We start from the raw sequence: 15000 nt of genomic DNA, 5'->3' as shown, positions 1-15000 counted from the left end.
AATCACTGCACACAGAAGTGAAGTACAGCACAAACACACACTCACACACTGAGGCTTGCGGAGCACAAACACACACTCACACACTGAGGCTTGTGGAGCTCAAACACACACTCACACACTGAGGCTTGCGGAGCACAAACACACACTCAAACACTGAGGCTAGTGGAGCACAAACACACACTCACACACTGAGGCTTGCGGAGCACAAACACACACTCAGGCTAGCGGAGCACAAACACACACTCACACACTGAGGCTTGCGGAGCACAAACACACACTCAGGCTAGCGGAGCACAAACACACACTCACACACTGAGGCTTGAGGAGCACAAACACACACTCACACACTGAGGCTTGAGGAGCACAAACACACACTCACACACTGAGGCTTGCGGAGCACAAACACACACTCACACACTGAGGCTAGTGGAGCACAAACACACACTCACACACTGAGGCTAGTGGAGCACAAACACACACTCACACACTGAGGCTAGTGGAGCACAAACACACACTCACACACTGAGGCTTGCGGAGCACAAACACACACACACACACACACACACACTGAGGCTAGCGGAGCACAAACACACACACACTCACACACACACACTGAGGCTAGTGGAGCACACACACACACTCACACACTGAGGCTAGCGGAGCTGGAGTGTGTCTGTGGGCTGTGGCTCATTGTTTGAGGACTCTGGGAACAAGAGAGAACGAGCCAGAGCCGATTGTGCTGATGGAGCGTCTGCCGTCCTGCCAGATCCACAACTAAAGGATAATCAGATGATATTTCACTGAGTGTGTGGCTTCGCAGGTTTAGGACAGAGACTCTGAGGTGGTCAGCAGTGACACAAACCATCTTTTCCCATGCTTTTGACCTTTATGGGTATTTTTACCTTTATAAAGCCATTTTTTTCCTAACCTAATTAAATGTATGCATCATATTTTGTTGCAATTCTTTCATTTAATCAAATTAAATTATAAATAATGCACATTATCGGAGCAAAGCTCAACAGAAGCAAACAAGGAAGCTATAGCAGACCATTTGGAGACCATTTTAAGCAAAAAGGTTGAAAACCCACATAAATACATCGAGTTATAGAGAGACAATCTTTTATTTAATTATTGAATCATACATTAACAGATTCATTCAAACAACTGATTCATTCAGGAACGAAGCATTTGATTGAGTCATTGAATCATTCATTCAATGACTCATTCAAACGTCTGATTCATTCATTGAATTATTGAATCATACATTATACTATTTATTTAAATGGCTGATTCATTCACTGAATTATTGAATCATGCATTAAATAATTAATTTAAATGGCTGATTCATTGATTGAATTATTGAATCATACATTAACCGATTCATTCAAACGACTGATTCATTCAGGAACGAAGCATTTGATTGAGTCATTGAATCATTCATTCAACGATTCATTTAAACGGCTGATTCATTCATTGAATTATTGAATCATACATTAAACGATTTATTTAAATGGCTAATTCATTCATTGAATTATTCATTCAACCAATTAATTCAAACAGCTGTTACATTCATTGAATTATTGAATCATACATTAAATAATTCATTTAAATGGCTGATTCATTGATTGAATTATTGAATCATACATTAACCGATTAATTTAAACGGCTGATTCAATCAGGAACGAAGCATTTGAGTGAGTCATTGAATCATTCATTCAACCAATTCATTTAAACTGCTGATTCATTCAGGAACGAAGCATTAAAGTGAGTCATTGAATCATTCATTCAACCGATTCATTTAAACAGCCGAATCATTTAGGAACAAAGCATTTAAGTGAGTCATTGAATCATTCATTCAACCAACTAATTTAAACAGCTGATTCAATCAGGAATGAAGCATTTAAGTGAGTCATTGAATCATTCATTCAACCGATTCATTCATTTAGTAATGAAACACAGCCGTGTGTTACTCATTTACGCAAAACAGTCAATATTGAGTCTAAAATCACTTAATATTAACTTCTTGTTTATTGAATGGAAATACACAATCTGACGATTTTTTATGCAACTTCCTGCATAATCAACTTTATTTACAAAGCTCTTTCAAAACTGCCATAGTGCTGTAAGCACAAATACACTGAATAATAATAAAAAAATACTGTAAATCATAAAACCCAAAGCCAATGAAGTCTGAAGCTTTTAAAAACATCAACTATTTCTGCAAAAATGACGAGACTGTTCTATAATGAGTCGATATAACTCGTGTCTGACTCTGATCCCTGTATGGAAATGATCCGTTTTTTTCTGTTCCACTAAAGAAAGTCAGTCGTACAAATTTGGAACCATTCTAGTAAATAATACATTATAAATAATAATAATACAGTCCAATGAGAGCAAGCCTCCACATCTCCTTCCCCAGATTCAGCCGTTTCCCTGCCAGCTTCATCTGTTCCTCTAAAATCCCCGTTTATCCGCTGAAACGTGTGGAGTGTGAAGCGTTTACCTGGGGCGGTGTTTTAAAAGTTAATCCCTGTGGATTAGATAACGCAGGATTGGTGCGGAATCTTTTTTAAGCAGCAGATCCAGAGACTGGCCCACTTTCTCAAACGCGATCGCACAGATCGTTTGGCCAATAAAGAGATGTTCAGGAGAGCCGAGCGACGCGTCCAACCACCTTCAAACGCACGCGCACACACACACACACACACACACACACACACACACTTATCAGGACGGATCCGACGGGTGTTGCAATGCAAAACAGAGTGTGTTTTAAATGAGAGCACTAGCATCAGCTCATGAAATGATGGAATGAAATGGAACGATGAAAAGAAATGATGGAATTAAATGTAATGAAATGGAATGATGGGAAAAAAATTTAATGAAATGGAATGAAATGATAAGATGGAATGAAACAATGAAATGGAACAATGGAAAGAAATTATTAAATAAAATGATGGAATGAAATGGAATGATACGTTGGAAAGAAATTATTAAATTAAATAATGGAATGACATGGAACAAAATTATTAAAATTAAATGATGGAATGAAATTATGCAATGGAATGAAACAATGGAATGAAATTGAATGATGGAAAGAAATTATTAAATGAAATGGAATGAAATGATACGATACGATACGATACGATGGAATGAAACAATGGAATGAAATAATGAAATGATGGAATGAAATTGAACAATGGAAAAATTATTAAATGAAATGATGGAATGAAATGGAATTAAATGATTAAATGAAACGAAACGATGGAAAGAAATTAAATGACATGATGGAATGAAATTATACGATGGAATGAAATAACGAAATGAAGGAATAAAATTATGTAAAGAAATGAAACGATGGAAAAATGATTAAATGAAATGATGGAATGAAATAGAAATAAATGAAATGAAATAATGGAATAATTATGGAATGAAATGATGGAATGAAATTATACGATGGAATGAAATGGAACGATGGAAATAAATAAATAATTAAAATAAAATTAAAATAAATATAATATAAATAAAATTAAGATACAAATATAAATTAATAAACAAAATAAAACTTTATTATCCACTTAATATTATTATTATTATAATATTATATTGCATAAATACATAATCACATAAATAATCAACCAAAATAAATCCGTGTTCATTGAGTGGAAATCAGCTAGATTATTAATTCACTGCATTAAACGTTTGAAACCTAATGAAATGGTCATGATGGCTTTGGTTGAAATAATGACTCGTCGAATGAACGAAAATGAAATGAATGAAGTTTAATGACAAAATTCGCTTTCTCAATATTTCTCAGAAATGGCTTAATGACTTCCGGAAAGGCAAAAATAAAAATAGAGTAAATAAAATCTATGCAACACCAAAAAAAAATTAGGCAATATATCTAAAAATGTGATGAAAACAGATATTTTTAATGCACTTCAATTCATGTTCAATTTTAAGTCTAATCAATGGTCATAATGATTTGGTTGTTTATTCTCATCTGGCTCTGGGCGTCCGTCACGTTCAGGTGTGCAGTGAATTAATTCAGGACAAACGGAGATGAGAAACATTAATGAATCAGATTTTAGAAAACATCCAGAATCTGCTCCTCAGAAAGAGCAAAAGCGCAGTGATGTCACTTCCTGTGACTCCGTAACCCAATCCTGCTACAGCAGAGCCTTATCATCGCAAAGCCCTGAGAGCTGGAAATATAATATCAGAATAAAACACAGCCCTCCATCAATCACACACACCACAAGGTCAAACCGGACTGATCACACACACACACACACACACACACACGTACGTGTCATAAATCATCTGAAGAGAAGACGATGAGCTGCTGAAACCCTTAAACAGTCACATGACTGCAGTCAATCCAATCAAAAACATCCTCACTCACGGTCATCCTCCATATAACAAACACACCATCATAAACTGAACAAACACACCAACACAAACTGAACAAACACACCATCACAAACTGAACAAACACACCATCACAAACTGAACAAACACACCATCACAAACTGAACAAACACACCATCACAAACTGAACAAACACACCATCACAAACTGAACAAACACACAATCACAAACTGAACAAACACACCATCACAAACTGAACAAACACACCATCACAAACTGAACAAACACACCATCACAAACTGAACAAACACACCATCACAAACTGAACAAACACACCATCACAAACTGAACAAACACACCATCATAAACTGAACAAACACACCATCACAAACTGAACAAACACACCATCACAAACTGAACAAACACACCATCACAAACTGAACAAACACACCATCATAAACTGAACAAACACACCATCACAAACTGAACAAACACACCATCAAAAACTGAACAAACACACAACACACCATCACAAACTGAACAAACACACCATCACAAACTGAACAAACACACCATCATAAACTGAAACACACCATCACAAACTGAACAAACACACCATCACAAACCGAACAAACACACCATCACAAACTGAACAAACACACCATCACAAACCGAACAAACACACCATCACAAACCGAACAAACACACCATCACAAACTGAACAAACACACAATCACAAACTGAACAAACACACCATCACAAACTGAACAAACACACCATCACAAACTGAACAAACACACCATCACAAACTGAACAAACACACCATCACAAACTGAACAAACACACCATCACAAACTGAACAAACACACCATCACAAACTGAACAAACACACCATCACAAACTGAACAAACACACCATCACAAACTGAACAAACACACCATCACAAACTGAACAAACACACCATCATAAACTGAACAAACACACCATCACTAACTGAACAAACACACCATCACAAACTGAACAAACACACCATCACAAACTGAACAAAAACACCATCACAAACTGAACAAACACACCATCACAAACTGAACAAACACACCATCACAAACTGAACAAACACACCATCACAAACTGAACAAACACACCATCACAAACTGAACAAACACACCATCACAAACTGAACAAACACACCATCATAAACTGAACAAACACACCATCACAAACTGAACAAACACACCATCATAAACTGAACAAACACACCATCACAAACCGAACAAACACACCATCACAAACCGAACAAACACACCATCACAAACCGAACAAACACACCATCATAAACTGAACAAACACACCATCACAAACTGAACAAACACACCATCACAAACTGAACAAACACACCATCACAAACTGAACAAACACACCATCAAAAACTGAACAAACACACCATCACAAACTGAACAAACACACCATCACAAACTGAACAAACACACCATCACAAACTGAACAAACACACCATCACAAACTGAACAAACACACCATCACAAACTGAACAAACACACCATCACAAACTGAACAAACACACCATCACAAACTGAACAAACACACCATCACAAACTGAACAAACACACCATCATAAACTGAACAAACACACCATCACAAACTGAACAAACACACCATCATAAACTGAACAAACACACCATCACAAACCGAACAAACACACCATCACAAACTGAACAAACACACCATCATAAACTGAACAAACACACCATCACAAACTGAACAAACACACCATCATAAACCGAACAAACACACCATCATAAACTGAACAAACACACCATCATAAACTGAACAAACACACCATCACAAACTGAACAAACACACAACACACCATCACAAACTGAACAAACACACCATCACAAACTGAACAAACACACCATCACAAACTGAACAAACACACCATCACAAACTGAACAAACACACCATCACAAACTGAACAAACACACCATCACAAACTGAACAAACACACCATCACAAACTGAACAAACACACCATCACAAACTGAACAAACACACCATCACAAACTGAACAAACACACCATCACAAACTGAACAAACACACCATCATAAACTGAACAAACACACCATCACAAACTGAACAAACACACCATCATAAACTGAACAAACACACCATCACAAACTGAACAAACACACCATCACAAACTGAACAAACACACCATCACAAACTGAACAAACACACCATCATAAACTGAACAAACACACCATCACAAACTGAACAAACACACCATCACAAACTGAACAAACACACCATCACAAACTGAACAAACACACCATCACAAACTGAACAAACACACCATCATAAACTGAACAAACACACCATCACAAACTGAACAAACACACCATCATAAACTGAACAAACACACCATCACAAACTGAACAAACACACCATCACAAACTGAACAAACACACCATCAAAAACTGAACAAACACACCATCACAAACTGAACAAACACACCATCACAAACTGAACAAACACACCATCACAAACTGAACAAACACACCATCATAAACTGAACAAACACACCATCACAAACTGAACAAACACACCATCACAAACTGAACAAACACACCATCACAAACTGAACAAACACACCATCACAAACTGAACAAACACACCATCACAAACTGAACAAACACACCATCACAAACTGAACAAACACACCATCACAAACTGAACAAACACACCATCACAAACTGAACAAACACACCATCATAAACTGAACAAACACACCATCACAAACTGAACAAACACACCATCATAAACTGAACAAACACACCATCACAAACTGAACAAACACACCATCACAAACTGAACAAACACACCATCAAAAACTGAACAAACACACCATCACAAACTGAACAAACACACCATCACAAACTGAACAAACACACCATCACAAACTGAACAAACACACCATCATAAACTGAACAAACACACCATCATAAACTGAACAAACACACCATCACAAACTGAACAAACACACCATCACAAACCGAACAAACACACCATCACAAACTGAACAAACACACCATCATAAACTGAACAAACACACCATCATAAACTGAACAAACACACCATCATAAACTGAACAAACACACCATCATAAACTGAACAAACACACCATCACAAACTGAACAAACACACAACACACCATCACAAACTGAACAAACACACCATCACAAACTGAACAAACACACCATCACAAACTGAACAAACACACCATCACAAACTGAACAAACACACCATCACAAACTGAACAAACACACCATCATAAACTGAACAAGCACACCATCATAAACTGAACAAACACACCATCATAAACTGAACAAGCACACCATCACAAACTGAACAAACACACCATCACAAACTGAACAAACACACCATCATAAACTGAACAAACACACCATCACAAACTGAACAAACACACCATCACAAACTGAACAAACACACCATCATAAACTGAACAAACACACCATCACAAACTGAACAAACACACCATCATAAACTGAACAAACACACCATCATAAACTGAACAAACACACCATCACAAACTGAACAAACACACCATCACAAACTGAACAAACACACCATCACAAACTGAACAAACACACCATCATAAACTGAACAAACACACCATCACAAACTGAACAAGCACACCATCACAAACTGAACAAACACACCATCATAAACTGAACAAACACACCATCACAAACTGAACAAACACACCATCATAAACTGAACAAACACACCATCACAAACTGAACAAACACACCATCATAAACTGAACAAACACACCATCATAAACTGAACAAGCAGACCATCACAAACTGAACAAACACACCATCATAAACTGAACAAACACACCATCACAAATTTGCTCCAAATATAGATATATGGTTGTGGTTCTTTATGGGTGGAGGTCACATGACCTGCTATATGGTTGTGGTTGTTGGTGTCACATGACTGACCTGTCGTAGCAGTTGAAGTCGTCCAGCCAGCAGCCCTTCTTCACCAGCTCGATGCTGCCGGAGCTGTTCCTCCAGGAGGCGTAGCAGTGCGAGCGCTTGTCCTTCTCCCCTTCACATCGCTCCACTCCACTGCGGTTCGTCTTCTCCACCTCCCAGTTAATGTTGAAGTACAAGCATTCACGCGTCTCCACCTCTCCATGGCTGGGTCCTGTTCAAACACCAGAGAGAGAGAGAGAGAGAGAGAGAGAGAGAGAGAGAGAGACAGAGAGAGAGAGAGAGAGAGAGAGAGAGAGAGACAGAGACAGAGACAGAGTCAAAACACGGCATATTTACAGCCTCAATGTTTCTGACAGGGGGGGGCAATCATACTAAATAAAATAACAATAATAATATCAAATAAACAACTTAATATAATAATAGTTAAAGCTACACTATGTAACTTTTCCGTCCACTAGAGGTCGCCTGTTCAAAACAAAGGCGTAGTTTGATGATGGCACGTTTGAGCGCAGAATCTCGGGACATGTGGTCTTCAGCTCACAGCCGGTGGGAAAGAATCAGGATAGGACTCGGGCAGAAATCATGTTCATGGATGCGATTATTAACGTTACTGTAGTGAAGCAGAGCAGGGCCGAGTGTTGTGGAGCTGAGGAACCACTGGAGCGATTGAAGAGCGGGACTGTTATTATGGCATAGACGCCGGCGGGACTTTTATTATGACACGGTTGCCGGCGCAACTTCCTCTTTTCCCGTCATTAGCAGGGGTGGTAAAAGTACTCAAAAGTTATACTCGAGTAAAAGTCATAGCTGTCAACCCTCCCGTTTTTTCCGGGTTTCTCACGTATTTTAGCTCTTTTCCCGCTGTCTTCTCGTTTTAGTATTTTCCCGTAAAATATCCCGTATTTTTACCTTCTGATTGTGTTAACTCAGAACACGCAACTATCTGGTTTAGTGCCAGAAGACGCGAATGAGAAGTCGCGCGCACTGTGAGAAAATGTGTCTGTGCACTCATCCGAGAGCGCGCACACGTCTCTCAGCGCGCAAATATTGAGTTCTCTTTCAAGTCTTGCTCTTGAACGGACAAACTCACGCAAAAAGTATGTCAACATGTCCATATTGATGAGCATTCTAGCAGACATAGTCTGTATATGCCTTAAGTAAACTTTATAAAGTCCAGAAAAGACGACGCATATCCGAGGTCTTAAAGGGGCAGTAGCCTTTACTGCTGTCTGTTTAAAGTCAAACAACAAAAGACAAGGGCATCACTCACTGCTCTTGATTGAATAGCTTTTGTAAGTTTAATAGGATTAATCTTTTATTTAAACAGTCAAATATGCAATGTTATTTTACATTTGATCAATTTCTGTACCTGAAAACTAATGTTAGACGTACCTGAAAAACCCGAAAAGCATAGTTTATTTTATTAGTATCTTTGCTCGATAGTATTTATTTGTGCTGCTGCTTGCATATAAATTATTTGTTCTTATTATTTTCTTTTTTTTTATTTGACAGTAGTCCTTTTTTCCCTGAACATAGCAAATACTGAACCGTACCGAAACCGTGAACCTAAAACCGTGATACAAACCGAACCGTGAGCAATCTGTACCGTTATACCCCTAGCGTAACGTATGATAAAATGACTGAAAAAAGGTTGGGAAACACTAGCTTAGGCTACTATCGAAGAAGAAGAAGACAGTTGCAGCCGCGGGCGGGAGGAAGAGGGAAAAAGTAGCGGGAAGTAAACTTCAAGGAGAGTAGAGTAGATGAGTGTGATGTGCAATGATGGATCAGGACGCTGATGGCCAAAATCTAAATATATTGTGTAGTTATAAACTCTTTAGACTCTTTTTTTTAAGTTTGTGGGTAAGAATCGTGTAGAAAAAATCCCTTATTTTGTGGATGGATTCCGGGAAATATCCCTTACTTTCAATGTTCAATGTTGACAGCTATGGTAAAAGTATGTATACCTAAATAAAAAATGACTCCAGAGAAAGTAGAAAGTCCTCCATTCAAACATCACTTGAGTAAAAGTACAAAAGTATCCAATTTAAAACGTACTCAAGAACCGAAAGTAAAAAGTAAATATTCAAATGAACTGTAAATATCAATAATTAAGCAGATCAATTGTTTTGGGAGTGATATGCAATGTTTTAATTGAACAAATGATAAGATTAGATACTGCAATTAAAAATTTGTTAGATTTGCAATCATAAGAGACAATGAAGCACCAGTATAGGGGTCGAACTTAAAATAGACATGCTCCATAACATCAGCTGCATCACACAGAAGATGTGCAAGAGACTATTAACTCATTTAAAATTCATTCAAAAGCCATAACCACAATGACATATTACTTTGTGCCTCAACAAGTAAAGTCATGACATAATGAAACCTTTGCAAATCGTTATCTTACTATTTATAATTATTATATTAACTAATTAATCTGTTATGTTATTAGGGAATTAACACAGACATATTTAATTAATAGAAATTCATGCATTACTTAATCTATTAATCATATATAATGTTCATTAGTTGCTGATGCAGTGATCATTAATAAATGATTTAGTTCTTCATGAGTCATACATTAACTCATGATTATCTGTGCATTAGTTAAGTATGAATTAATGCATATTAGTGCACACGTATTGTAAAGTGTTACCGATGTTTTCATAGTAAATAGTGTGCCGCGAAAGAAAAAAGTTTGGGAAACACTGAGCTAGCATTAGTGTGGCAAACCTAGTCAGCTTTTCCAAGTCTAGCCCCGACTGGATCATCCATGACCGAGCTTACTAGCTTGATTCTCTCCTGCACCCACGTTTTTTATTGGTTTGGAAAGCAAGTGTAATAAATACTTGGAGCGGCATGGGGAAATGTATTAAAATGTATTAAATGTAGTACAAAGTAAACTTTGTCTTTAATATTGTAGTGGAGTAAGAGTGAAAGTAGATGCAAACAAAACACACTCAAGTAAAGTACAGATCCCCCAAAAAAATACTTAAGTAAAGTAACAAAGTATTTTTACTTCATTACTTACCACCTCTGGTCATGAGTATGAGGCAACGCAACTCTGTTTATGGTATTAGATATATCTGAGTGTGTTGAAAAGGAAGTTATGACGTTCGCTCAGCGGCTGCTGTGACACTTGTTCACACTGCAGTGAGAGTAAAGCGTTTCTGCAAAATAAAACCGGAAACCGAGGGTGACGCAGATATGATGTCATCGACAGGCCACGCCCTCACACGTCCCGGTTCCTCGGGTAAAATAGCAATTTCTGATTTACAAATAGTTGGAAACATTTGGGATATTCTAAGTACTCAACTGAACAAAATATATAACACTGGCCTAGTGGTTTCTGGATATTTTACTGCAAAAATCCTACATAGTTCACCTTTAAAGTAATAAATATTGAATAAATAATAATAATAACTATTATTTACTAGTATTATTTTTATTATATAAAATCTTAAATCATTATGTATTTTAAATATGTATAAATGTTTAATAATTACGACTAATAATAATAATATTTTAATTGTATTATTATTACTAAATAATATATAATATAAAACATTGTAAAAAATAATATAAGCTTTGAATATATACAAATAATTAGTATTATTGTTTTTTAAATTATTCATATATTTAAAGCTTATAATATTTATAAAATGTGTTATTATATATTATTTAGTAATAATAATAATAATACAATAATAATTATATTTAATGTAGCACATTATTATATAAATAGAAGAAATATTAAAAAAATTATAATAATTATATACAATTTGAAATATATATATAATTAAATACATGTAAATAAATTATTACTATAACAATAATAATGATGTTATTGTTGTTATTATTATTGTAAAATATTATATGTAAACATTATGTAAATATTTTTAGCTTTAAATACATTGAAATAATAAAATGATTATTACCAAATATATAAAATAAAACACAGTTACATAAATATTATTAAATACATTAAAATTATTTTTTTATTATTATTACTAAAACAATTAATTATTATTACTATAACAATAACAATAATAGTAATAATGTAAATGTTTTTACTTTACTATTATTAAATATATAAAATGTAATCATTGTATAAATAATAATAGCATTAAATTAATTGTAATTATTATTCATAATAATAATAATAATAATAATAATAATAATAACAATAATAATGAGTATTATCATCATCATCATTATTATTATATACATATAACATAAAACATACACAAATTTTGATATCATTGCCCATTGATAACATCTGCAATGAATGAAATGTAAAACAAATTGAGTAAAGAAATCTATGCCAGTATATAAAAACCTGTCATCTCATTGGTCAAACAGATAGTCCCGCCCCCAAACTCACATCATTGGTTGAGTCAGAAGTTGACATGTTGACTGAAAACCTCACAGTGTTACAGGAAGTCAAACTACCAATGACCTTTGACCTGATCCATGATAAAGAAGCTCATGTTCAGAAGACAGGGATGTGAGCGGTTTGTAGTGGATGTGCTTTATTGTCATGCAAACACAAGCGATGCATTCGGACACGAGCCACGCACAGACACACTCTCCGTCAACACACACACACACACACACGTGAGTTTTATTCATCAGGAAGCCAAACTGTGAAACATTAATGATGCCACAGAAGGCCTTTGTGGAAAAACATAATGCATAAAGCTGAAGGTGCAGGAGCCTGACCAGCAGTGACCGGAGCGCTAACGGGGATTGCATCACACACACACACACACACACACACACACACACACACACACACACACGCACGCACACACACGAGAGAGGAGAGTTTATCAGAGAGCAAAGCTCAAGGGTAGATGAGAGGACAGTGTGTTTGAGGTCAGTGACCTTTGAACTCAGCCTTTGCTGAAAGGAGGTTACATAAAAAAATATGAAACATTTATGAGGACTGACATTTTCATGATAAATAAGCACATTTTATTCTTACAATACAGCTGAACAAAGTCATATATATAGCAAAAATCATAAAAATATTAGTTTTTTATTTATCAGAAATGTATTGTTAATTTATTACCGAAATTACAGGAAGATTGACATTAAATAAGCATTTTATTACTATAATACAGTTCAGAAATGTTATTAGTTTAAAATATATATGTGTGTGTGTGTGTGTGTGTGTGTGTGTGTGTGTGTGTGTGTGTGTGTGTGTGTGTGTGTGTGTGTGTGTGTGTGTGTGTGTGTGTGTGTGTGTGTGTGTGTGTGTGTGTGTGTGTGTGTGTGTGTGTGTGTGTAATACATATAATAAAACTCACATTCTGACGACACACTTTACACCGTCAGACTTGCACATCAAAATGTATATTTTTGTAGTATTTAAATGTGATTGTGTTATTTATATGTTTTTAATTAGTTTAAATGTTTATATTTTAAAGTTTTTATATATTCTTAGTGACATTATTATATTTCATATTATTTAAATGTTTATTACTTTGAGATTTATTATAAATACGACAATTAGCATAATTACATGTCATTTTTGTTCGATTAAAACTATTTATTGCTCGATTTATTCTCTAAAATATCATATGAGGAATGACATTATCATTAAATAAACATATTTCATTACTATAATACAGCTGGTGTGTGTGTGTGTATATATATATTTGCATTATTACATTTAATTGTTGTTAGATTAAAACAATTTATTTATATACATCTTTATTTATTTCAAATCATATATATATATATGTATGAAATATATATGTATGAAATATATATGTACGAAATATATATGTATGAAATATATATGTATGAAAATGTGCATAATTCATTTGGGAACAGTTGGGAAAAGTTATTAATATTATATATATATATATATATATATGTATTATACATTAAATGTGTTATATATGAATTGAATTGCCTGAACTTTTTTAAAAGTATTAATTTATAACCGCTTCATTTTCTTCAACCGAAGTTTGCAGTGCATGTTTTATCATTAGGGTTGGGAATCGTGAGAAATTTTCCGGTTCCGGTTCCGGTTCCGGTTCCGCCTAACGATTCCGGTTCCGATTCCGGTTCCATTAAAATTATTAAACAAATAGTGGTAAAGGAAAAAGGCACAATACGCAAATCAAACAATCCATTTTGTGTTTATTACTTGCTCTAAAATTTATTTACAGGTTGGCAATGTCAAAAAAGTCCTGTACTGTACATATATTACAGTATTAATTAAGCCATTCTTGCAACACATTTTTTTTCAAATGAACACCTCTGAAATTGTCTTATTACATTTTATCTCTCTGTCTCTGAATAAAACCAAGTTATAAATTATATTTATTAGTTATATTTATTAATTAGTTATATATTAATTTAATAGTAATTCAGTTATTCAGTGAACTTGTAAATAATAAATTGCAATTCAGCATTACAAAGGTAGCCTAATTGTGCCTAAACGCTTACCTAAACCATGGTGACTCAACGGTTGACAAATATATATATATATATAGGCTATATATATAGGCCCTTCACTATAAATCTGGTATAAGCCCTGTGGCACTCTGTGCTGTAGCAAATGTTT

General features: G+C 35.2%; 1 protein-coding gene across 1 annotated transcript in view; it reads right to left on the bottom strand.

Annotated features, from left to right (window-relative positions):
* Positions 1–15000, bottom strand: part of acvr2ba (activin A receptor type 2Ba) — a 74380-nt gene that overhangs the window by 17143 nt on the left and 42237 nt on the right. Inside the window, exon 2 of the mRNA XM_079806381.1 lies at positions 8418–8625. Coding sequence (XP_079662507.1) covers positions 8418–8625 — 208 coding nt within the window. The remainder of the gene's footprint in view (positions 1–8417; positions 8626–15000) is intronic.

This window comes from Gobio gobio (genome assembly GCF_949357685.1).
Source record: "Gobio gobio genome assembly, chromosome: 23".
NCBI lineage: Eukaryota > Metazoa > Chordata > Actinopteri > Cypriniformes > Gobionidae > Gobio > Gobio gobio.
Note: the sequence above shows the minus strand (reverse complement) of the source record. Positions and strands in the feature narration are given on the sequence as shown.